Here is a 27,116-nt window from a genome sequence, read left to right on the forward strand (position 1 = left end):
AACACCGCAGAGTGACAGGCACAGAAACACAGAAACACAAACGCCAACACTACTACCAACTAAAAGTTTCAGCTTACCACACCCGTAGGGAAGCCAGGGTGGCACTTGACAACAGAGAGGAAAAATAACACAAGAATGACAAAGCAGTCATTTTCAGGTAAGATTTGAGACCACCACCGAAAGATGAATGTAAGGAAATATAACATGTTAGAGTAGAGGACAATTTTCTATGAGACCAGAACTCCCTTCCAGAGTACCACAGGGAACCTCACAGGAGTTCATTAAAGCAGGCCTCTACAAGGAAGCAGGCCCTGAACTCCAACTCCACTGCTAACCTCAGGGGACAGGAGTCTTTTCCAGTAGCCAGGGACCAAGTAAGGACCCCTGAAAGGAGCAGGGCCCTGGCAAGATCAGACTCTTGAGCTGTTTGCTTTAGGGTCAGGTTTTGTTTTGTTTTAAATTAAATCATGAGAACTGTGACAACCAGCACAGAGGCAGGGAGAGCACAGAGTGAATGGGAGCAGTGATAGGAAATCAACCCTGAGAGCTCTGGTCTGCACAGGATGTGGCACAAGGAAGGTGAGGCCAAATAAAAACCATGGGTGGAGAGGCCACACCTGAGCTAAGAGTTAAAAGAAATGGATGATGGAGGTACTGGAGAGAGCCAGGCCCCACACTCATGAAGGTGTTTTAAAAAAAAGAGACAGAGAGAGACTGGAAGACTCAGGAAGTGCTTAAAATCAGGGCCACCAAGCAACTGGTGGCACTATATTTTCTTCCTTTCTTTTTCTATATGCAAAGTCTACTTATTTTAGTTGCAAAGAATCAGCTTGGTCTTTAATATGTGTAGCTTCTTCATCTTTTAACATTATATTTTTAAATGGCACCAATACTCCAATCTCCTGAAGGAAATAATTATTCCCCCAAGTGGCTACACCTGGGTTATTACTTCATTTTCCTGAAACTTCACATATTAAAGCAAGGTGAGACTACAGGGATGCGAGCAGAAATGGCCAGAACGGTTCCTGACAAACCAACCTGCAGGCATCCCCTGAGATGGACACAGGCGAGATGGGGGGGCATTTCTCAGAAAGCGGAGAGGGGCAGTCCAGGTCACTGTCTTTCTCCACTGAGCACAGGGGTGCCCGCAGGCCCCTGCTCTTCAGTGTGATGGAAGTGCTGTCCTCAAAGACGTCGTCATCTCCCATCTCATCAGAGCAGAAGCCAGGGCTCCCTGCCAGCCCACTGGAGGACTTGGTGGCATGCAGGTGAGTGGCATGACTCTCCAGCTCATGGAACCTGTGCAGACTGCTGGCACTCGAGCTGTGGGAGAGCGAGAACAGGTACCGGAGTCGCCGTCGGCTTCGAGACCCAGATTCACCATCCGTTTTCTCTTCTAAGAGTGGGGTGTGCAGGCTGCCCTTATTGGTGTCCACCTCTGTGGTGGCTGAATGGCTGGCAGAAAGGGAGGAGACCTGAGAATGCTTGGGATGGCCAAGAGGCAGGAGGGCCAGAGCTCTTTTCTCTTTAGCACGGAGCCCATTCTTTCTGAGACCTGGGTGCTGAGGGGGCACCAGTTTTCCTTCAGAACATGTCTTCTCCACATAGTCAAAGCTTTCCAAAGCATCCTGCATCTTCTTGCCCACATCGTTTAATGACTTCGAGAACTTCAGTGTTCTTCTGGCCTTGGAATTCTTCATTGGCTTCAAGGCCTGGACCCATTCTGAACCAAAGGAGTTTGTGTCTTTACAGACAACTGTCACAGGGAGCCCTGGTGTCAGAGACCTCTGGCAGAGAGGTGCTTTCAAGACAACAGCAGACTGCATGGGACTGTGGTGACAACAGTCAGAAAACACTGCACCGGAACTGCATGCACAACAGCGGGATAAAGCACAGAGGGAACAAGTTTAGAAGAGAACAGACATTGCAGTAGAGAAATGAGACTCTGGTAACTGAGTGGAGCAACAGCACATAAAAATGGGCCAACAGTGGAAAACAGAACCTACAGACACTGTGGCATGTTTTGGGACGACCAAGCCATGGTGGCATCTGAAGCAGTGTTACCTGCAGATGTCCTGGTTAGATGGTGTGACAGAAGTGCGAGAGAAGGTAGAGACCGGTGCTGATGCGGATGGAGGACTTCCAGCCTGCAATGACACACCGTCAGTGAGTGTGGAGGAAATGGGTTTCCCTGGAAATGGCAGTGGGTGGAAAAATCTAAGCATGCTTGCTATTCCCCTCTGCTCTGCAAGGACCGTGCATTTGGCTCCTGCAAGCCTAGGCAAATAGCTCCAACAGCATTCTTCTGCTTGTCTGTGGAGAATGTGTAGCTAGGAGACACCTGAGACCACAACATATAACTTCCAAGCTCCTGCAGGTTTGGTGGCTGGTTATTTCCCAAGTATCTGAACTTACCTAGTAAATATTAACTTAAACTATGTACAAAGCAAGATGCTGGTGACTCACACCTGTCATCACAGCTACTCAGCAGGCTGAGATCTGAGGATCCTGATTCAAAGTCAGCACAGGCAGAAAAAAAGTCTGAGACTCTTACTTCCAATAAACCACCAAAAACCCAGAAATGGAGCTATGACAAGCGATCGAGCATTAGCTTTGAGAACAAAAGCTAAGAGACAGGTTGAGTATAAGCCCCAGGACTGGCACACACACGCAATTGTAAAGGATGACACAGCGCCAGCTCTTCCTCCACACCCATTCCTCTGTCTGGGTACCTCTGAGAGTTCTCCTTCCTCCCAACCTCACACAGGTGCCTAGGCATGGCTCCACAGAACCTCACTACCTTACCCCAGGCTCTCCACACAAAGATAGATGACATGATCTGAGACCGCACAGCCACAGCACAACTCGGGACACTCCCAAGAGATTCCTGGAACTGTGGTGTAAGGTACATAATCAAGAGAACTAACAGTTTACATTCCCACCAATAATGAAGTAGGGTTCATGGGGGGAAAGGGAAAAGGGGAGGAGGGAGGGGGGTATGAGGGACAAGGTAACAAACAGTACAAGAAATGTATCTAATGCCTAACGTATGAAACTGTAACCTCTCTGTACATCAGTTTGATCATAAAAATTTGAAAAAAAATTTTAAAAAGGAGAAAAAAATAAAAAAAGAGAACTGACAGAATAGAGCCTCTGAGGGTATTGCCAAAATTAGAGAAAAGACGTAGGACAGAGAAGTACCACAGTGAGAAAAGAAGTGAAAGAGAGGGAAGAGGAGGAGAGGAGGGAGGGGGACAGGAAAGGGAGAAAGGGGAAGGAAGAGGGGAGAGGGGAAAGGAGGGAAGAAGGAAGACCTGGAGAGAGAGGAGTTAGGAGGGCTCTGCCTCGCATGCTAGCCTCCTTGAGCATCTGGTTATGTTTTGTTTAGCAAGACATTCCAGAGCCCTCACATCCATCAAAACTTGCTTTGCGGGCTGGGGATAAGGCCCAAGAGTGCTTGCCTCGTATACATGAGGCTCTGGGTTCAATTCCCCAGAACCACATATACAGAAAATGGCCAGAAGTGGCGCTGTGGCTCAAGTGGCAGAGTGCTAGCCTTGAGCAAGAAGAAGCCAGGGACAGTGCTCAGGCCCCGAGTCCAAGCCCCAGGACTGGCCAAAAAAAAAAAAAAAGAATATTGACTTCAAACTTCAGAGTTGTCTTTGTCAATTATCTAGCTGATAAGAAGACTTGCTTGCTTACAATAGAGGCAGGTTCTACATGTGTATCCAGAGGATTTTATTGTTGTGCATTTACACAAGCCTAGATGGCACAGGTCATTCAGTAAATATGGCCTCCATGAGATCAAATATGGAATCACCTATCATCACGATTACCAGTCCGGGACCAGCATAGGCCAAAATACAAGATACATTTCTAAAACCAAAGTAAAGCAAGAAGGCTAAAGGCAAAGCTCAAGTGGAGGAGACTCTGAATTCAAACCCTCATACCACAAAAGTACCACAAGAAAAATAAAAGATGCAATAAACCCAAGAGGCTGATGAAGGCTTAACACAAGCTACTGTTTTACAGAAGACATTTTTGTGTTGTTTTCTGAGACAGGGTCTTGCTGTGTAGCCTAGGCTGGACCCAAATCTACTGTTGTCCAGCCCCTGCCTCCCAAACAAGGAGTATAGTCTAAAACAATGATAAATATATAGTATATGGTACACAGTACATAGTATACAGTATGTACATAAAGTTTAAAGTTTTAAGTATCACACTTTTGTGTAACCGGCATCACTGGCTCACACCAGCATCACCAGATACAGGTAAAAATGCCACACCATGACAATAAGACAGTCACTACACTGTCACAAGGGAACAGGGATTTTTAAAATTCCTTTATAATCTTCAGAGACTGTTGCTGCATACACAGTGTCATAGAGCAAAATATGGATATGCTATGTATGCCTATGAATATAGACACAAGCCAGGGTGAGCATCTGCTCTATTCCACCCGAAGGGCTCAAGAAGCAATGCTATGGGCTGGGGATATGGCCTAGTGGCAAGAGTGCCTGCCTCGGATACACGAGGCCCTAGGTTCGATTCCCCAGCACCACATATACAGAAAACGGCCAGAAGCGGCGCTGTGGCTCAAGTGGCAGAGTGCTAGCCTTGAGCGGGAAGAAGCCAGGGACAGTGCTTAGGCCCTGAGTCCAAGGCCCAGGACTGGCAAAAAAAAAAAAAAAAAAAAAGAAGCAATGCTATGACCTTGCATAAGCTCCCAATGCTGCTCACCTCCCCAGTACCTGGTTTACTGATCTGAGGGAGGGGAGCTCCCCTGGCTCACAATTCCCTGCTGAAGACAAGCCTTCACCCCTTCTAAGTGCACCTCAAAGTTCCACTCTCATCTTGGCACTCTACCAATGCAATCTATGACATCTGACAGCAACCAGAACAGCACTGCCACTGTGCAGAAACTCATGCCACTGCTCACACCACACAGGCACCAGCCAGGACAGAGCCAGGACTGGGGTGCCAGTTAGACTACTGCTCCTATTCCTTCCAGAATGAGGTTAGCCATCATTTCAGCTCCAATCAGAAGCCTGATAATGAATTTTCCTGCCTGTTCTGGCTTTGAACCAGGATCCTTAGATCTCAGCCTCCTGAGTAGCTAGTAATATAGGTGGGAGCTGCTGCTGCTGCTAAGCTGGATGGATTTTATTACGCACTAATGAATAAAAATCTTAACCATCTGAGGTTTCATTTACATAGAGCTATGAAAATGACATTCCTTAAGTAAACCTGTGTTGCTTTGTCTCAAGATTCTTCCAAAAAGAAAATGAGAGTGGTTTTAGGCCTGCTAATGTGGACAGGGTGCTGTTGCCTTGCCCCATGTCTCCCATGGGCCACATCTTCCTCTACCACCCCACCCCTCTACCCAGGGCAGCATCCCAAGGCTCCACCCCTTAAGTACTTTGGTAGCCAAGTTTTACTGTCAATCACCAATGAGAGGCAGACTGAGGGAAATGGTTCAAATGCTCCAATTTCCCCAATCTCTGGTGGTTCTCTGATGCTTAAGGCCAATACCATTCTGAGATGGAAAGCCTCACAATGGCTAGGAATATGGCTCATGTGGTCTTCAGGTAACCCAGGTAACATAGCATTAGTGTTTGGCTGAGGTAAAGGCGGGGAGCGGGGGGAGACAAAGCTTCTTGAGGAAGAAGCCACCCGGCCACACCTGGCAGGACCTTTGGTGCTTTCAAAGATGAGCCCTGTCCTTGCTGCCCCACAGGGACTCACAGGCAATGCTGCAATTAGGTATGTAGTCTGCATGCAAGAAAGCTGGAGCATGCTGTCCCGGAGGCTTTCAACTGGGTTCCAAAAGACATTCCTAGTTGTAAGAAGGAAAATGTGAAGCAAATGAACAACAACAAAAAATTCATTAAAGTTCCCTTTCCTTAAGATGTTGCAATCTGTTATGCCAACAAACCTCTGGGTTCTGCCCAAGCCTAAATCTGACTATTTCTGGAGAATGACAAATAGTTTAGGCAATTTGTTGGGCTGTATGTGAGTCTCTTAATAGTTGTCTTTCCCATCAGATCCACTGTTTTGAGTGATTTTAACAAGGAAACAAACACAGTGGCTCACATCTATAATTCCGATTATTTGGGAAGACGTTAAAGAGGAACACAGTTTGAGGCCAGCCTGGGAAATAAGTTAGTCAGACACCCCCCACCCCCACCTCAACAAAGAAGCTGAGTATGGTGGGGTGGTCATACATGTAGAGGGTCATGATATGAAGCTGATCCAAGCAAAAAGTGAGACCCTATGTGAAAAAGAATTTAAAGCAAAAAAGGGCTGGGAGTGTGGTTCAAGTAACAGAATGACTGCCTAGCAAGTACAAAGAGTTCAAATCCCAATATGGGGGGAGGGGCTTGATATAAATCCCCAGCAGTACTGGTAGCCCTTTCTGCTCTGTGTCCTTTTGGGAGAACCTGCCTCCTCAGCAGTGGCTATAAGACCCAGTCCTCAGGACATTTACTTCTCAAGTAGGACAGGGACATACTACTTGCTCACTGTAGGACAACTTCCAGGCCTTCTTTTCAGTCACATCCATCCCTTGCCTCTTCTCTATTGCAATCCCTTGTTGGGCCTTTCCTGTGCCTGCAAAGAGCCTTGAAAACCCTGGGGTCCCATTCCCCCAGCCAAGGTGAATTTATCCATGTGACTTCCATCAGCAGGTATAGATCCACAGGAATGGGCTATTGGGCGAGCTCATTTTAAAGTCACATATCTAAAGGGAACTGACAAGGAAGATAAGAAGCATCTCCTATTGACAGCACAATTTACAAAAAGGGAACAGAGGGCTCTTCAAACATGTTGAACCACATGATAGGAGAAAAATGATGATGCTATTAGCACAGCTATGCTAACAGAAATGTGGGGACAGGTGCACTACACACTGGTGCAAGCTCAGCTGTGGGCAGCACTGTTCAGAATTACAAAGATATGCTCACTCTGTGCCAGCAGTTCTGCAGGAACTGAGGTTTGTACAGCTCTGTTTATGGTGGCAAACCATCAGCACCAACCTGATCCCCATCTACTTATAGCTGATGGAGGAGATACTGTCCTCTCTGCAGGACCAGATACCAGGCAGAAAGGCTAGAAAGGGAGGACAGAATGCTAGGGCCCTCCTTCACAGGCAAATGAGACAGAAGGTGGGAAATGAAGCCAGTCATCCTTTATAAGACACACACAATTTAAGTGCTGTTTCACATTTGTTCTTTGTGCTGAAACACTCTACAATTAAGCCATGCCACAACTCTTAAAGATGGTTCAGAGGCTTGCGTGACCTCCTCGCTGGCCTCTGCCCTGCTTGCCTCTGCCCTGTAGTTTGCCTAGCCCTGGCTTCTACACTTCCTGTTCCTCCAGGAAGACTTCTACAACCATTATATGTGACTGGCTCCTCCTCACAAAGAAAGGGTTCTTCACCCCTCCTTGTACCCTGTTTATTTCTTCCAACGCACCTAACCAAGGTTGAAGAATGTATGTTTCTAGATTAATACTTCACATTTGAAGCTGCTGCAGTTTGGCCTGCCATACAATAGGTGTTCAATGCTTGCTAAATGAACCAAACTGCTACATGCCAGTGCAACTGTACTTCTAAAACAGCTTAGGCCCCCTACAGGCTTGAACACAGAGCAGGCTCCCACAGTACTAATAGCTACATTTACAATACTTACTGCAGTAGGACACTTCAAAATATAAGAATGAATCCCTTTAGTGTACAGGGAGAAGATGTTATCTTGTCTGATTCCCAGCCCTAGAATCCCTTGTACCCCCATGAGAGCATGAGGGGGAAAGGCAGAAAATGCTTTAGTTTTCTTAGTATTCTTATTCAGTATCTCAAACCTGCGCCCTCCCCTACAGTCCAGGAGCCTCTGAACCAAACTTGAAAAATGGTGGCCTAATGCTTTAGCTGAAAACTAATAAGAAGAGACATATCCACACTTTGCCTACTATGCAATGTAGGAATCTGAGCAATCAAATCTCTGACTGGCCTACTCTGGATTAAGAATTAGTGAAGCTAACCTGGCCTCAGCATTCATGGCCTCAAAACAAAATTGGGCCACCAAGCCTTCCTTCTTGGGGCTGTACTTCAATCAACCAGACATTCTGTAGTATGTCATTCCTGTCTGACAGTAGTAACAAGAAAACAGTCAAAGTGTCTCTAAGTGAGTCAATGCTCTAATTCTTTGGAATGTGCTTGCTGAGAAACAGCAGAAATACTTAAAAGTGGTCATTAAACATGTCTAGTCTAACTTCTACTCAAGAATATCTGACTGATGGAGAGCACATACGGTTCATGATGCCCACAGCCTATTTGCCATCCTTCACTAACCTCAAACCTCACTAACCTTCACTAATCCAAGGAGGCATCCAGGGCCCTGTCTTCTCACAGGGGCAAGTGCTGCCCATCCTTTGCTCTAGAAACTGTGGCTTGGAGCAGGTCCAAATCCCAGAGTTGAAAGGGAAGGTTTTGCTCAGAGTAAAAGCCCATTATATCTGAGGTCTTCCCTGAACACCTCATTCCTCCCTTAACAGGCATCAGCTCCACAAAGACTGGCTCCTATGGTTAGGATCCCAATTCCTGGGATCTTCGGCAGCCAGCCCTGGAATCAAGAATGGGCAACAGGGCTGGGAATATGGCCTAGTGGCAAGAGTGCTTGCCTCGTATACATGAAGCCCTGGGTTCGATTCCCCAGCACCACATATATAGAAAAGGGCCAGTGGCACTGTGGCTCAAGTGGCAGAGTGCTAGCTAGCCTTGGGCAAAAAGAAGCCAGCGACAGTGCACAGGCCCTGAGTCCAAGGCCCAGGACTGGCAAAAAAAAAAAAAAAAAAAGAATGGGGCAACTAAACACAGAGGCCAGCTGCCAGACAGAGTGGGATAGAGTGGGACTGGCCTCCTCTGTGAGGAAAACCCTGAAGCAACCTCGTATTTGGGAGCCTCTGCTGCCTCCTGGACACACCCTCACAGCTGATGTGCTTCTGGAAAGTACTAAGGGGACCACACTGCAGGGTGAGATGCTGTGAGAGGGCAGATCCGGCCCCACTCAATTTCTCCTTTTCTTAGCTAGAGGTAAATAGGGGTCAGTCGGTGGGGGGTGTCAACCTTCCTTTGATTCCTGGCAAACACCACAGTCAAGGTGTGTGGAGGCCCAGCTCCCACCACGAGAGCACAGTGCAAGCAGGATGAAGACAACACAGAAGGGGTGACATGGAAAGGAAAGAAAGTTGGAGGCCTGGCGACATCTGTGAACAACTCAATCATGGATCACCTGCTTTCAAATACCTGAACCACATATCTATGTTTATATTACCACAGTCGGCTCTTGTGTGACCCAGCCAACTGCATTCCTAAAACAGATTCTCTGGTCACTAAAATTCTTCTACCTGAAAAAATGGAGTTTCCCCTGTAAGTCACTTTCCTCAACTCAAAGTTGTCTCATTAGAGAAATTTAACTGCCACAATCGTCATCTGATCTTAAAGTTTATTACAGAACTGCATCAGAAATTGATGTCTTTTTAAAGATAATATATCACAAGGTCAATGGTTCATAACCATAATTCTAGCTACTCAGAAGAGGTTGTGATAGGAGGATTTGAGATTTGAAGCCAGCCTGGTCTGCAAAGGCTCATCTTCAAAATAACCAGGAAAAAGCCAGTCTGCAAGTACAGCTCAAGTGGTAAAGCACCAACCAGCCAAGCAAATAAGCTGAGCAAGTTCCAGGTTCTGAGTACAACCCCCTCCCCCTCCAAAAAAAGATAGACAGGTATCAATAGATGCAAAAGGTGGACACAGAATAACATTTTGGAGGCACTCTACCTTAGAAAGACTGCTTGAATGACTCATGGAACGTCCCAAAGTTTTCTCATTCTGAAAGAAAGCCAAACAGGTGATAAATATCAAGCTTTGATTAAAATCTGCAAAGAACAAGTAACTGATTATAACATGCATATGATCAGGTGTTTGATACCGGAAAACTAAGCAAAAATGAAAAACAAAACAATGGTCACTGCCCTAAAGGAACTGATCAGAAAAGGGAGTTTGGAATTAACTGTAAAAATAAGACAATGGTAGTTATCTTACAACACATTCGAGTACAAGTTCAGAGGTGAGAAACTTCATGCTTCACTGTGTCCAAAAAGCAGGACAGCTGACCTCACCCGGGGAAAAAGCTGGGTCACCTGACTGTCTAAGTTCTAGGTAGTAAACAGGGTCACAGCATATCTCACATCCTCTCCCTCATGTCTGTTCCTCTTCCCAGAGCAATGGAATCTAGGAGTTACACTAGCATCCTTCCCTCTCACACACTGCCATGTCTAGCCACTAACTCTTATATCAAATCCCCCCTCCTTAATGTCTTTCGATCTCAAATGTCTTATTTCAATCTTATTGTCAATACTTAAGATTCTTTTCATTGCTCATCTGGAAATTTAAAATAACTTCCTTGTCTTTCTGCTTCCAGGCTAGATCCCTGATACATAATAGTTATATGTATATTATATATATTACATATATTATATATTTGTATTATATGTGTGTTTTCATCTATCTATCTATCTATATTCATATGTTGACATCTTAACTTCCAATACTTCAGCATGTGACTGGGAACATATTTCAGGGTAGAGGCCTGTTGAGAATTAAGTAACAATGAGAAAATCAGAGAGGGCCTTTTTTATTTTATTTTTTATTTTTGGCCAGTCCTGGGGCTTGGACTCAGGGCCTGAGCACTGTCCCCGGCTTCTTTTTGCTCAAAGTTAGCACTCTGCCACTTGAGCCACAGCGCCACTTCTGGCCATTTTCTGTATATGTGGTGCTGGGGAAATGAACCCAGGGCCTCATGTATGTGAGGCAAGCACTCTTGCCACTAGGCCATATCCCCAGCCCAGAGAGGGCCTTTTAAGAGGACTCATACCCGTAACTTAACTACTCAGGAAGCTAAGATCTAAGGATCACAGGTCAGTCATCTCAGGAAAGAAAGTTACCTGAAATGCTCATCTCCAATTAACCACCACAAAAGCCAGAAGTGGAGCTTAGCTCAAGTGAAGAGTGCCAGCCTTGAGCATAAAAATTCAGGGACATTGCCCAGGCCCTGAGTTCAGGCCCCAGAACCAGCAAAGGAGATGGGAAAGGAGAAAGACAAGGGACAATGATTAAGTCAAAGTACACACAGAGAAAAGACTGTGAAGTCACAGGGAACAGATACTATCTGCAAGCCAGAGAGGCCTCAAAAGAAACCTACCTGATCGTTCCTTGAGCTCATACTTCCAACCTCCAGACAATGAGAAACTAAATTCCTGCAGCATTAAGCCACCTAGATTGTGGTTCTTTGCTATGGTAGCTTTAGCAAACCCAACCAATAATCTTCTACATGAGACTTAAAAAATATTTTTAATGTTCAAATAGTTGTACAGGGAAATTATAATTTATGACTTCAAAAAATAAAAGTATACACCTGTTTTTTTTTAAAAGCAAGTACTACATTCATCCTGTTCTTTTTTGGGGGGTGGTAGTGCTGGGGCTTGAACTCAGGGCTTTGCACATGTGAGGCAAGTGCTCTCCCACTGAGCCTTTTTTTTGTACTAGTTATACTGAGATGGAGGGAGTCTCACTTTTTTCCTGGGTCCATGCCTAGACAATGGTTCTCCTAATTTACACTTCCCAACATAGCTGATATGATAAATGTACACTGCCATGCTCAGCTTCGTCCCCTGAGATGTAGTCTCACAAACATTTCTTGCCCAGGCTGCCCAGGGACTGAAATTCTTCTGCTTGGTCTCCTGAGGAGTTACTATGTGGGGCACAGTGCCGCTGCACTTAGCTGTAATCCATTTTTTTCTTATTCAAAGCTGGGGTGGGGGTGAACCATGAGAAGAAGAAGACCTTACTTGTAGCTTTAGGATTTTCAAGTTCATATACTACACAGTAGAAGCTGAGATGTAGTAAGGTAAAATCACTGGGACATCAGCTGGGAATGTGGCTTCGTGGTAGAGTGCTTGCCTAGCATGCATGAAGACCTGGGTTCGATTCCTCAGCACCACATAAACAGAAAAAGCTGGAAGTGATGCTGTGGCTCAAGTGTAGAGTGCTAGCCTTGAGCAAAGGGAAGCCAGGGGCAGTGCTCAGGCCCTGAGTTCAAGCCCTAGGACTGGCAAAAATCAATCAATCAATCAAATTGTAACCTTAAAAAAATCACTGGGGAATACTCAATCTGAGGCAATCTCTCTTGACCCACAGCAACTAGCGGGGAAAGAATCAAAAAAGAGAAAAGTCTCCACGCCATGCTGAATCAGCAATCCACGAACCCCCAACAGTGGCCCACAAGGGTCAGCACAGTACAGTGGCAGAGCACGGTCCTGCAGAGAAAGCCAAAAAACCTAACCACAACCGAGACAGTCACGCTCACCAGTAAAGTTCAACAGCCCAACTCAAACCTAGAGCTAGGATACAAACAAGTCCCCCCTCCCCCCTCCCCCCCCCCCCCCCCCGCAGACCAGCGGGAACCAGCACAAAGCCAAGCCAAGGCCGCCACCTACAGGCCCATGAAAGGAAGTGCAGGAAGGAATCCGTATCAGCTTCACCCCAGATGCATAAATCACAAAGAAATATTATAAATTTTATGAAAGGTCAAGCCAACTCGCCAACTCCAAAAAGCAGAATGACCAAAGAGGAGATAGAGAATAAAAAACCAACTGAGGCTAAGATAGCAGAAATGATCGAAAGCCTCAGGAACAAATTCAGAAAACAATACCAGGAGTTTAGAATGGAAGTCTCGAAGGACCTTCAGGAAGTCAAGAAAGAAATGGAAGCAAAAATAGATACAGTCTATTCCTCTGTTAAAGAAGACCTTCACATCCTGAGAAACGAAATGCATGAAAAAATATTCAAAATCCAACTCATTAAAAGAAATTTCCACAATGAGAGCTGATCTGGCAACCATAAACAGCTGACTCGTCTCAATGCAAACCACATTCAAAGCCACATCACAAAGAATTGATCATCTTGAATCTCGAGTTTCTCTTTTGAATGATGATTCAGCTGATAAGGACCAGCAGATTATCGCACTCCAAGAAACTGTCAAACTCCAGGGCAGACTAATCCAGGAGATAGTGGACAGGGAGAAGAGATATACTCTGCATATTATCGGAATAGATGAAGGAGAGGAGTATCAGAGAAGAGGTATACAACACATATTCAACACAATTATTACAGAGAATTTCCCCAATTTCAAAAGGGAAAACCTCACCCAAGTAACAGAAGCATATAGAACACCTAGCAGACCAGACCTAGAAGAAATACCCCCAGACACATCAGACTCAATGCCTCAGATGTCAACAACAAGAAACATATTCTGAATGCAGTCAAAACAAAGAAAGAACTATACTACAATGGAAAAAAGATCAGAATCACGGCAGACCTTTCCACACAAACTTACAATGCACAAAGAGCCTGGAAGAACACCATCCAAGTCCTGCAGGCCAAAAACTGCCAACCTAGACTTAGATACCCAGCAAAACTACAATTTACTTTCAAGGGAAAAACCAGATCTTTCCATAGCAAAGATAAAATAAAGGAATATGTGAACAAAAAAACCAGCATACAACGAATTCTAAGAGGGAACCCCACCCAACAGAAAACGTACAGGACCCCCAGACAGAAACAGGAAGAAACTACAATAGCCAGAGCCCAACAGGAAGAGCAGCTCAATAAAGACAAGAAAGAAGGGAGAGGAAACACAGCCTAACAGGAAAATAGAAGGGAAAAAAAACCACACCTATCCATGATCTCACTGAACACAAATGATTTAAATTCTCCGATAAAGAGGAGACGTTTGGCAGAGTGGATTCGTAAACAAAATATTGCTATGTGTTGTCTTCAAGAGGCCCATCTTACAGCAAGGGACAAAAAACAGGCTCCAAATGAAAGGATGGAGCAAGATCTTCCACGGAAACGCATGTACCAAAATGGCAGGGGTAGCCATCCTGATTCCAGACAAGCTAGACTTCTCATTAAAATCAGTTCAAAAAGATAAAGAAGGACACTACATTTTAATACAAGGAAAAAATCCAGAATCAAGATATCACCGTGATAAATTTATACTCACCGAACAAAAGAGGCTCTAAATATGTCAAACAAATTCTTTCAAAACTACAGAACAAGATAGACCCAAATACACTCATAGTGGGAGATTTTAATACTCCACTCTCTCCAAGAGACAGATCCAACACACAGAGGATTAGCAAGGGAGCCGAAGACCTAAGTAACACCATATCCCACATGGATCTGACAAATCTGTACAGAGTGTTTCACCCTACAGAGACCCAATACACATTCTTCTCAGCAGCCCATGGAACATACTCCAAAATAGATCATGTCATAGTCCACACAAAGAACTTCAGCAAATACAAGAGTATTGACATTATCCCATGTATTCTATCTGATCATAGTGGAATCAAGGTAGCCCTCAATAACAAAGGATACCACAGAAACTACACAAATACTTGGAGGCTAAACCCCTCACTGTTATCTAACATCTGGGTCACAGAGCAAATTAAGGATGAAATTAATGAGTTCATAAGACACAATGACAATGAAAATACATCACAAAGAAACCTATGGGACACAGCAAAGGCAGGGCTGAGAGGCAATTAATGAGTTCATAAGCCACAATGACAATGAAAGTACATCACAAAGAAACCTATGGGACACAGCAAAGGCAGTGCTGAGAAGTAAGATCATTGCCCTCAGCACACACATTAAAAGAATGGAATCAGAACAGGTAAATAACCTCATGATGCAGTTAAAACGACTGGAGAAAAAAGAAAAATTTGAATCTAAAACGACTAAGAGGAGAGAGATCACAAAGATTAAAGAAGAGATAAATCTGATTGAAAATAGAAAGATCATTTAATAAATAAATAAAACTAAAAGCTGGTTCTTTGAGAAAATAAAATCGACAGACCCCTTGCAAGACTTACAAAAAAAAAAAAAGAGAGAGAGAGAATTCATAAGATCAGGGACTCCACTGGAAAAATTACAACAAATACACAGGATATTCAAACAATTATAAGGAACTATTTCCAAAACCTTTACTCACTAAAGAATGAAAATTTTACAGAAATGGATCAATTCTTAGAGAAGAATAAACTGCCCAAACTGAATCAAGAAGAAATAAATCAACTAAATAAACCAATAACTTACAGCGAGATACAGGATGTAACCAAGAGTCCCCCTCCCAACAAAGAAAAGCCCAGGCTCAGATGGATTCACCAATGAATTCTATAAAACCTTCAGGGAGGAGCTAATACCAATACTCCTCAAACTCTTCCATGAAATACAAACAGAGGGAGAAATCCCAAACTCAATTCTATGAAGCTAAAATTATACTCATACCCAAACCAGGCAAAGACCCAACAACAAAAAAAAGAATTACAGACCAATATCACTAATGAACACAGATGCAAAGCTCCTCAACAAAATATTAGCTAACAGGATCCAGAAACTGATCAAGAAAATTATACATTACGATCAAGTAGACTTCATCCCACAGATGCAAGGATGGTTCAACATCCGCAAACCAATACACATAATCCACCACATCAACAGAGCTAAGACCAAGAACCACATCATCACCTCAGCCGATGCCCAAAAAGCCTTTGACAAAATACAACACCCATACATGTTAAAAGCCCTGGAAAGAACAGGAATAGAGGGAACATTCTTTAAAACAATAAAAGCCATATACAATAGACCAACCGCTAATATCATATTAAATGGGGAGAAACTAAAACCATTTCCCCTAAACTCAAGAACAAGACAAGGATGCCCACTCTCCCCGCTTCTATTCAACATATTTCTGGAATCCCTAGCCACAGCAATAAGGCAAGAGGAGGGCATCAAAGGGATCCACATCAGTAAAGAAGAAATCTATCAGTAAAGAAGAAAACTATCCCTATTCGCAGATGACATGATCTTATATCTGAAGGACCCAAAAATCTCAGTCCCCAAACTCCTAGACCTAATAAACAATTTTGGCAAAGTAGCAGGATACAAAATCAACCCACAAACTAACTATCATCATCATAACAAAAACAGCCTAATATTGGTATAAAACCAGACCTGAAGACCAATGGAATAGAACAGAAGACCCAGAAATAAAGCCACATTCTTACAGTCAGCTGATATTCAACAAAGGAGCTAAAGACATACAATGGAAAAAACATAGCCTCTTCAACTACTGGTGCTGGGAAAACTGGGCAGCCATATGTAGAAAACTCAAAGTAGACCCTAGCCTATCACCATGCACCAAGATAAACTTAAAATGAATTAAGGACCTCAACATCAGACCCGAATCTTTGAAACTACTGAAGGTCAGAGTAGGAGAGACACTAGAACTTATAGGCACAGGTAGAAACTTCCTGAACACAGTCCCAGGGGCACAACAGATAGGGGAGATACACTACACTAGAAAGACAGCCAACCATATGGGAAAGGATCTTCACCAGCACAGCAACAGACAAAGGCCTAATATCCGTCAGCTACAGAGAACTCAAAAAACTAACCACCTCCAAACCCAGTAAACCAATCATTAAATTGGCAAAGGAGCTAAAGAGAGACTTCACAGGAGAAGAGATAAAAATGGCAAAAGAAACATATGAGGAAATGTCCAACATCCCTGGCAGTAAAAGGAAATGCAACTAAAAACAACCCTGAGATACCACCTCACCCCAGTTAGAATGGCCTATATTCTGAAGGCAGCAAACAACAAATGCTGGAGGGGATGCAGGGGAAGAGGAACCCTTCTCCACTGTGGTGGGAGTGCAAATTAGTATAACCACTTTGGAGAACAGTATGGAGATTCCTCAAAAAGCTCAGCATAGACATACCCTATGACCCAGCCATACCACTCTTAGGCATCTATCCTGAACAAAAGGTCTCAGGATATCATAAAGACATCTGCACATCCATGTTTATTGCTGCACAATTCACAATAGCCAAAATATGGAAACCACCCAGATGCCCCACTACAGATGAATGGATACAAAAAAATGTGGTATCTATACACAATGGAATACTACATAGTGATTAGAAATGATAAAATATTCATATTAACAGGGAAATGGTCAGAACTTGAACAATTAATGTTGAGCAAGACAAGCCTAGATATGACTGTTGGGGTGGGGGAGGACAGTAGAAACCAAGTCTGCAAAACAACAAACTTCTTTTCAAATGGTATTTCCACATGCTTGGGTCAGTGACCTTACATTATATATCTAAAACCAAACAACTACTGGACATAAAAAGGTCTAGAATAGACCTATCAATGGATTAAAATAGCCCAACAGCTATGTTCACATGATCATATATACAAGGATAAGCAAAAACAACTCCAAGAGAAGGACACAGGAGGATTCTATTGTTGATGTTACATTTAAAGTTCTAGGTGAATTTCCTTTGGCATACCCTACATGGTTACTGTATGATTTTGGTACACTGGATGTTGTATATATGCCTACTTGATCTAGGGAAAGAAAAACAAAGGTGTAAGATATCCCAAGAAATGTATTTACTGCCTTATTATGTAACTATACTCCTTTTGCACAACACCTTGTCAACAAAATTTAATTAATAATTTTTTTAAAAGTTCTTAAAAGAAGCTGGGTCCTGGTGGCTCACACCTGTAATCTTAGCTATTCGGGAGATGGAGATCTCAGGATTATGGTTCAAAGTCAGTCCGAGCAGGAAAGTCTGTGAGACTCATCTCCGATTAACCACCAAAAGGCCAGAAGTAGAGCTATGGCTCCAGTGATATAGCACTAGCTTTGAACACAGAAGCTCAGGGACAGTGCCCAGGCCCAGAGTGCAAATCCCAGAACCAGGGGGAGGGGGAGGGGGAGGGGAAGGAGAAGGAGGAGGGGGAGGGGGAAGAGGGGGAGGAGGAGAACAACAGCAACAACAATAACCAGGAGCTGGTAGCTCAGGCCTGTAATCCTAGCTAGGAAGTTGAGATCTGAGAATCAAGGTTCAAGGCCAGGCCAGGTAAGAAAGTCCATGAGACTCATCTCAAACTAACTGGCAAAAAGTTTTAATCAAATCAGTCACTCCCTCCACACTACACAGCTGCTGCACACACAGAAACTGCCAGGCTTGAAATATGGACAAGAATAACACAGAGACCAGGGGAAAGCTGAAGAGTGACATAAAAAAGCACATACCTGGGCTGGGAATATGGCCTTGTGGCAAAAAGTGCTTGCCTTGTATACATGAAGCCCTGGGTTCCATTCCTCAGCACCATGTATATAGAAAATGGACAGAAGTGGCGCTGTGGCTCAAGTGGCAGAGTGCTAGCCTTGAGCAAAAAGAAGCCAGGGACAGTGCTCAGGCCCTGAGTCCAAGGCCCAGGACTGGCCACAAAAAAAAAAAGCACATACCTAAATTATAGCAGTGTAGGATGGGTGATAAAAGCACCAATCAATAATATCAACTGTTTTTCAGAAAAAGAAAAGGTTGCCAAATGGCCAAGTCAAGAAGTGATACTGGGTACACTAAAGAAAAGAACTCTAGTTCAAACCCAAACTAAACTTCAGTGCTCAGAAAGTTAACTCTGGGCAGACTATTTCCATTAGATCTTACCCATTCTTTCCTGAGTAATGGAAGCCCCCAGGCATCTCCTTCCTCCAAGGAGGTACAGAAGGTGCCTCTGCTCCCCAACTTCCTCTCATCTCCACACCTCTTTAGTGGGATAGCTTAACCTACGTTAAGCAAGAATATGGCCTCCTGCCCCTTTTTCTTCTATTATTTCCTTTAGATCAAAGTACCTCAAACTCTGTGAGCTTAAACATTTGGGGATCTTGTTAAACTGTAGGTTGTGATTTGAGGGTTTCAAGTGCCTGGAGATGCCCATGTTGACTCATGGTGCTGGTATACAGACCACAAACTTTGAGGTGCACACCTTGTTCCAAATCCTGCTCCATCCTGTCCTGCAAGCTGGACATTGGTGGTATACCTCTGTCATGCCATCACCTACCAGGGAAGCTTATCTTCATGTGTGTACACGCTTCTTCTCTAAGCTTATGAATGTGTATATTTTTTTCTCCTGTTACTTCATTCACAGACTGCCAGCTACAACCCTAGGTAGGTAGGGGAAAGTAAATGATGAAAACCTAGCTCGACAAGTTACATAGTGAGAAAAGGAGCTATATTTTAATGCCTATTTGAAAGTATTGTAGATAATGTTCTTTATTTACACTATACAAAAACACAAGAAATGTAGACCTGCAATGTGTATTCTGAAAAGGTATTGATGAACATCGACTATCATTACACTGAAAATCAATGGTCTATCTTGTACTTAGATTACTATTTTTGTTGGTAGTGGCACTGGGGTTTTGAAGTTAGGGCATCATTCTTGCTAATATGACACTCCATCACTAAGCCAAGCCTACAGCGCTGCTTCTGGCCCAGGTGTACACCTGAGGCTTGTTAGAATCTACTGCTTTAGGCTTCCCTAATAGGTGCTGAAATGACAGGTAAGTGCCAGATGTCCAGCTTGCCTTTACTGAGATGGAGTTTTGTGAATTTTTCTGCCTAAGCACAATCCTACAGAACTTAGCTTCCTAAGTAGTTAGGATTATAGGCATGAGCCACAGTGCCAGTCATGATTTGATAACACTGTACTTTGGCCATTATTTTATAACATTGTACTTTAGAGATTACTGACCACTTATAATGATGCAAATCTCCTAAACATCAACTTATTTCACCATGTAATCATAAATCATATACAATAAGCAAACTTACAAGTGTCTAAGTATTGAAAAGTATCTAGCACACAGGGATGAATATATTTTTGCTAAAAACCCTGAATTTTATCATCAGCAACCAAAATGGTTACTTTCTTTCCTTTAAGTAGAAATTCCATTTTAAGAAAAAGTCTATTATCAACAATAACTATAATTTGAATGCCACTTGTTATTTCAAGTAAAAAGTGTATTCTATCAAAAATAAAGCCACTGGTCCAACTATTCAATCACATAAGAGCTTTTCTTTGAGGTAATCCCTACTTACTAAGCAGCAGAAATGCCTTACACCAGACGTACAATGAAATAAATCCACAATGAAGAGACTAGTTAGAGTGAAACTGACACACATGTAAAAATTAGCAAAAAAGAAGACATGAAGATGTTGTTTTAATCATGTTCTAATGAAATAAAGGGAGTAAAACCAAAGACAGTAAAATAAAAACCTCAGTGGAGCCAGGTGAGTGACTCATACCTATAATCTTAGCTACTCAGTAGGCCAAGATCTGAAGATTGTGATTTGGAACCAGCCCGGGCAGAAAAAGCCCTAAGATTCTCATCTCCAGTTAACCAGAAAAAAAGCCAAAAGTAGATGTGTAGCTCAAGTGGTAAAGCACCAGCCATGAATGAAAAAGCAGAGCAAAAGTGAGAGGCTCAGAGTGTCTCAGAATGGCACAAAAAAGGAAAACAAACCTGTAATTCATGATGATTGAAGAAGTACTTAAAACTACAGAGAAATGCTCTTTAAGTTAATATTGACAGAGAATTCTAAAAAGAGCAACAGCAGGGAAAAGAGATCAAGAGGGGGCACTAGAGGGACAGAGGACAGGAGAAAAAAGAGCTGGAATATATACAAACAGAAAACTAAAAGGAACAAGGTACACTTAATTACTAAGGTATCAAAAGCTTTCCAACAGAAGAAAATCTTACTAAACAAGTAGAAACTCTATCCCAGTATTGTGCCATGACAATAAGCAGTCCCAATATGCTGGTGGAGCAGAGGGGTCCCTCACCCAGCACATCCGCCAGCTGCTCCAAAACCCAAGGACCATGGTATTCATGACAGCACTTCAACTCTGAAATGGAAGTTCTGATTTAGCAAAGGCAGAGAAGTAGGCTAAAAGAACAGAGTTCCTGAGGTCTCTCTCAGAGAACTGATACAATCCATTATTTGGAAAATAGCAGATGGAAGTTGAAACCTAAAGGTGCCATCAAAAGGAATAATACTTTGTTCTGCTTTAGCAGCCATTGCAGAAGAGAAGCCATGGGTCCAAGCCACTTAGTGAGTGTGACCCTCAAAAAGAGCCTCAAAAGAATGTGAACCAGCCAAGGCACAAGTGCCACCACATGCACCTTATTCAAGTTCAAGGACAGGACTTGAGAGGTGGGTGAACACCACATCACAGAGCTTCCCAGTGTCTCCAGGGACACACATCCATGCCAGGAGGAGGCTAAAGGAGCTGTGCAATGCCCTGCTGCAGTCAGGAAGAATGATGTGAGGAAGCAGAGTCCCTCCCACCTCTGTGCACGATAAAACTGTTAAAGAAGAACTTTTAAAAGGTGGGGTTTTCTGTTGGTTTTGGTGCTAGTTCTGAGGCTTGAATTCAGGGCCTGGGCACAGTCCCTTAGCTGTCATCTCAGCTACAAGGGACAGCCTGAATTATGCATATCTCTGTTTCAGCATGTACCTGGGCAGGAAGCAAGACCCTATCTCAAAAATAACCAGCTCAAAAAAGGGCTGGGGTATAGGTCAGTGGTGGAATGCCTATCAAGTGTGAGGCCTTGAGTTCAAGCCCTATTACCACCCAAAAAAAAAAAAAAGAGAGAGAGAGAGAAGAACTTCATAAAATGCAATAAAATCAATAAAGGCATTAAAATTTTACAATACAGCTGGGCACTGATGGTTCACACTCATAATTCTAGCTATTCAGGAGGCTGAGATCTAAGGATCATGGTTCAAAGCCAGCCCAGGAAAATCTGTGCGGCTCATCTCCAATTGGTTCTGTGGCTCAAAGTGGGAGAGCACTAGCCTTGAGTGAAAGGGCTCAGGGACAGGGCCCTGGCCTTGAGTTCAAGCCCCGCGACTAACGCCCCCCATCCCTGCCAAAAAAAGAAAAATACAATACAAAATAATCACTTAGTAAAAAAAGAAAAGCAATAAGGGAGGAACACAGTAATAAACAGTGCCTCAGGCACAGAAAATGAAGTTAACATGAAAGACAAACCAGACACAAGTATAATACCCAGTACTCAATACACATAAATGGACTAGCAGTACAACCAAAGGATGAATGCACCCAGAATTGTATTGCTAAGTACAGGAGACCCAGATTAGATTCAATATTACAAGTAACACTAAAGTAAAAAGAAATGCATACATATATGTATATATATTATAAAGCACATATATAATATTAAAACACAATTGTAAAAACAGCAGGCACTGGTGGTTCACCCCTGTAATTCTAGATACTCGGGAGGCTGAGACCTGGCAGGATCATGGTCAAAAGCCAGCCCCACGAAGAAAAGTCTGTGATATTCCATCTCCTATTAACCTGAAAAACACTGGGCTCAAGTGGTAGAGTGCTACCATGAATGGGCCAGCCAATTTAGTGAGAGAACCAGGCCTGAGTTCAAATCTCATTATCAGCAAAAAGAGGAGCTTTATGATTACACTAAAACAAAAAAAGACAGGAAATTTTTACTATAGTTAAAAAGGTTTAGGGCTGGGAATATGGCCTAGTGGCAAGAGTGCTTGCCTCATATACATGAAGCCCTAGGTTCGATTCCCCAGCACCACATATGTAGAAAAAGGCCAGAAGTGGCACTGTGGCTCAAGAGGTAGAGTGCTAGCCTTGAGCAAAAGGAGGCCAGGGACAGTGCGCAGGCCCTGAGTTCAACGTACAGGACTGACAAAAAACAAAACAACAACAACAAAAAAAAAACAGTTAAAAAGGTTTATTATCCAATGGTAGATTCATCATGTGGATTTAACAATTATAAATATATATTCACCTAATCTGAGAAGCCAAAAATTACATGAAGCAAAAACTAGCAGAACTACATGAAAACAGATAATATCCAATGGTCAGACCAACTATGTTAATGAGCAAGAAAAAAAGGCATCTACAGAACACTTTTCAGGTACTCAGAGAACACTGTGAACAGACTTCAAAGTAGATTGGCAAAAACAAACCTTGATAAACATAAAAGAATTAAAATAATTCAAGGTATGCTTTTAAAAAAAAAAAAAAACTAAGGCAGGGTATTTTAGAATTAAGTGCTACTGTTATAATAACAGGAAGAGCCAGCCAGGCACTGGTGGCTCAGGCGTATAATCCTAGCTAGGTTCAAAGCCAGCAGGAGCAGGAAAGTCCATAAAACCCTTATCTTCAGTTAACCACCAAAAACCTGGAATTGGGGCTGGGAATATGGCCTAGTGGCAAGAGTACTTGCCTCCTACACATGAAGCTCCCAGTTCGATTCCCCAGCACCACATATATGGAAAACGGCCAGAAGGGGCGCTGTGGCTCAGGTGGCAGAGTGCTAGCCTTGAGCGGGAAGAAGCCAGGGATGGTGCTCAGGCCCTGAGTCCAAGGCCCAGGACTGGCCAAAAAAAAAAAAAAAAAAAAAAAACACCTGGAATTGGAGCTGTGGCTCAACTGGTAGAACATTAGCCTTGAACACAAAATAAATAAATAAGCTCAGGGACAGGGCCCAGGCTCTGAGTTCAAGCTCCAGGAAATGCACAGCTGCACCCGCACACACAGGAGTGATGTCTGGAGGAGGCAAGCAGGGAGACAAAGCTAAGGCCAAGACTTGCTCTTCCTGAGCCAGCCTCCAGTTCCCCGTGGGACGTGTCCACCGGCTGCTCTGCAAGGGCAACTATGCCAAGCCCATCGGCGACCTGACCGCTGAGATCCTGGAGCTGGCTGGCAACGCGGCCCGCAACAAGAAGACCCACATCATCCTGCGCCACCTGCAGCTGGCCATCCCCAACGACAAGGAGCTCAACAAGCTGCTGGGCAAAGTTACCATTGCTCAGGGTGGTGTCCTACCCAACATCCAGGCCATGTTGCTGCCCAAAAAGACTGAGAACAACCACAAGACCAAATAAGTAGCCAGGTTGAAAGTAGCGCGCACACACATACACAAGAAACAAACTGGTAAAGAAACCCACTTGTAGAAAATAAAACCTTCATTAACAGTGAATAAAAGAACTGAGAAGAAAACCTAGAAAATACATTTGAGATTAATAAAAATGACATTTGACTACTGTAAGTATATTTCATGTAAGTGATATAATATAGTATTTTTGTTTTCATGATTGGGTTATTTCATTTAGCATAGCAACCTCATGGTTTATGAATCTGACAGAATTCTTTCCTTTTAAAGACTAATATTACACTATACGGATAGACCACATTTTATCCATCCATTTATCCCTTGATGGGACCTTGCATGGCTTCCATTCTTTGGCTACTGTAAATAATGCTGTTAGAAACACAGGTGTACAAATAACTACTTGAGACCCAGCTGCCAAATATATTCAGAATGGAATGACTGAATCATATGCTAATAATTCCATCTTTAATATTTTGGTACCTGCCATACTGTTTCTGTAGTAGCTATACCATTTTTGACTCCTGTAACTGTGTTCATATTTCTAATTTCTTTCTATCCTTACTTACAATTTTGGAGTATAGGTATCCTGGCAGTGAAAAGTGCTATCCCATCATGGTTTAGATTTGCATTTCACCAGGGATTAGTAATATTGAGTATCTTTCATATGATTCTTGTTAACTGCATATCTTCTTTGGAAAGAAATCTCTATTTAAGCCATTTGCTTACTTGAGCAAATCAACTGAATCATTATTCTATTTAACTACATAATTTGTAGTTAAATCTTGCAGTGTGTCTGTCTTATTCAGTATGTCCTTAAAATAATTGTCAATGCTGTTTTTACAATGAGACTCAAATTGGAAAGGAATGCCCGTTGGATCAAATCTGGCTAGACACTTAAGGAACTAAGGCTGACTTCAGAGAGCTGTGCTTGCAAAACCTTCTTTTGAAAAACTGGCTCAGGGTTCGTAGTATTACAGTTTAGGAAACCACTTTTGAGGAGGCTCAAGAATCAACCATATTTAGTTGATCGTAAGAAATGAGATTTTTTTTTTTTTTTTGGCCAGTCCTGGGCCTTGGACTCAGGGCCTGAGCACTGTCCCTGGCTTCTTCCCGCTCAAGGCTAGCACTCTGCCACTTGAGCCACAGCGCCGCTTCTGGCCGTTTTCTGTATATGTGGTGCTGTGGAATCGAACCTAGGGCCTCGTGTATCCGAGGCAGGCACTCTTGCCACTAGGCTATATCCCCAGCCCGAGATTTTTTTTTTACAAGTGCTACTACATGTGAAATCTGGTAACAAATTCCTAGCTTGACTTCCTAGCTCTAGCAACCACAAGCAAAGGGCTTAGAAAAATACATCTTGAGATTTCTCCAGAAATTTTGCCACAAAGCAAACTTAAGGACCACTCTTACTGTGCCTTTGAAAATAAGGCCAGACAGAATAAGCTGTGATCAAGAATAACTTTTCTAGGGCTAGGAATGTGGCTTAGTGGTAGAGTGTTTGCCTAACATGCATGAAGCCCTGGGTTTGATTCCTCAGTACCACATAAACAGAAAAAGCTGAGAGTGGCACTGTGGGTCAAGTGGTAGAGTGCGAGCCTTGAGCAAAAGAAGCTCAGGGACAGTGCCCAGGCCCTGAGTTCAAGCTCCATGATTGGCAAAAAATAAATTAAAAAATAATAAGTTTTCTAGGAGGTTTTGTTTTGTTTTGTTTTTTGTTTTTTGTTTTTTTTTTTTGCCAGTCCTGGGGCTTGGACTCTGGGCCTGAGCACTGTCCCTGGCTTCTTTTTGCTCAAGGCTAGCACTCTGCCACTTGAGCCACAGCGCCACTTCTGGCCATTTTCTGTATATGTGGTGCTGGGGAATCGAACCCAGGGCCTCATGTATATAAGGCAGGCACTCTTGCCACTAGGCCATATCCCCAGCCTTGTTTTGTTTTTTAATCAGAAGAGAGACATTTATATGGAAAAAACACCAAAAAACTGTTTCAATAGTAAACTATTTACAACTTCTCAGCCGTAGGCACCTGACAGATAAATGATGTCCTATCTGAGAATGAGTGTAGTTGATTTCACATTATATGGAAAAAGTTTTGCCTTCATTTGTAATTGATCTCAATATTCTCTTACTTCACTGAAATTGGTTATTGGCTTTAATTTTTCATTTGAACTGGCAGAATATCTGCCTGTCTCATGTTATATGCTTGTGAAAATCATGGCTTTACTAGTTGCTGCAAATTTTTAAATTTTTTTCTATGAGCTCGTCTTTCTTCTTTCTTATGGCAAATACATATAACAAAACATTTCGACTATTTTAAAGCATACAATCACCAGCTACAATGCTGTGCAACCCTTACCAGTATCTAGTTCCAAAATATTTCCATAACACTAAGAATCCAACGCCCTCAGAGGAAGCCCTCCCTTAAGGCCCCAGTAGTCCCTACTGTGCTTTATGGATCTGCCTGTTTGGGACATTTTATATAAACAGAGCCATACAATATATGGTCTTTTGTAACTAGATGCCTTCAAAGTTCATCAATGTTTTAATAATTTATTCATTTTTATGGCTGAATATTTTAATGTATGGATTTGGCTCATTTTGCTTATCTACTCGTCTGCTGGTGGGTATTTGGGGTTCTGGCTATGAACAGCACTGCTTGTGAGTACTCATTTTTTTGTTTTTTGGGTGTTTTTTTTTGCCAGTCCTGGGGCTTGAACTCAGGGCCTGAGCACTGTCTGCCACTTGAGCCACAGTGCCACTTCTGGCTTTTTCTATATATATATGGTGCTGAGGAATTGGACAAAGGGCTTCATGTATACGAGGCAAGCACTTTACCACTAGGCCATATTCCCAGCCCCATAAGCACTCATTTCTATGTTTCTGTTTCAACATCTGTTCTCAGTTCTCTGGGTATACACCATGGAGACAGTATTCAAGTCATAGGGCAGGTTGTTCTAATTAGCTGTTGAGGAACCACCCACCTGTTTTTCACAGAAACCATTCTATTTTACTTAGATTCTTTTAGAATGAAACACCCAGACTCAGAAAAACTCATGACTTTCCCAAGTTCCCTCAACTCAGTGATTACCAGAGATTTGGGAGTAAATAGTGGGACTGGTGTTCAATCGCAGTTGTCAAAAACAACCCTGTCTGTAATCACTGATTCTAGGAGGTCAGAC

The 27,116-nt window shown here is 43.0% G+C and overlaps 1 protein-coding gene and 1 pseudogene across 5 annotated transcripts in view; one reads left to right on the forward strand and one right to left on the reverse strand.

Moving 5' to 3' along the window:
• Marchf8 (membrane associated ring-CH-type finger 8) overlaps positions 1 to 27,116 on the reverse strand; it is a 91,901-nt gene that overhangs the window by 5,822 nt on the left and 58,963 nt on the right. For 3 of the 5 annotated variants that reach the window (XM_048339277.1, XM_048339274.1, XM_048339273.1), the window contains 3 exons: positions 9,836 to 9,886; positions 2,065 to 2,147; positions 1,039 to 1,866 (listed from right to left, as the gene is read on the reverse strand). In XM_048339277.1, the coding sequence (XP_048195234.1) occupies positions 1,039 to 1,866; positions 2,065 to 2,147; positions 9,836 to 9,862 (938 nt within the window). In that variant the 5' untranslated portion in view covers positions 9,863 to 9,886. The remainder of the gene's footprint in view (positions 1 to 1,038; positions 1,867 to 2,064; positions 2,148 to 9,835; positions 9,887 to 27,116) is intronic. The other 2 variants (XM_048339276.1, XM_048339278.1) reach the window with 2 other exon arrangements.
• LOC125346584 lies at positions 23,591 to 23,932 on the forward strand (annotated as a pseudogene).

Source organism: Perognathus longimembris, chromosome 2 (assembly GCF_023159225.1).
Source record: "Perognathus longimembris pacificus isolate PPM17 chromosome 2, ASM2315922v1, whole genome shotgun sequence".
In the NCBI taxonomy this organism is placed as follows: domain Eukaryota; kingdom Metazoa; phylum Chordata; class Mammalia; order Rodentia; family Heteromyidae; genus Perognathus; species Perognathus longimembris.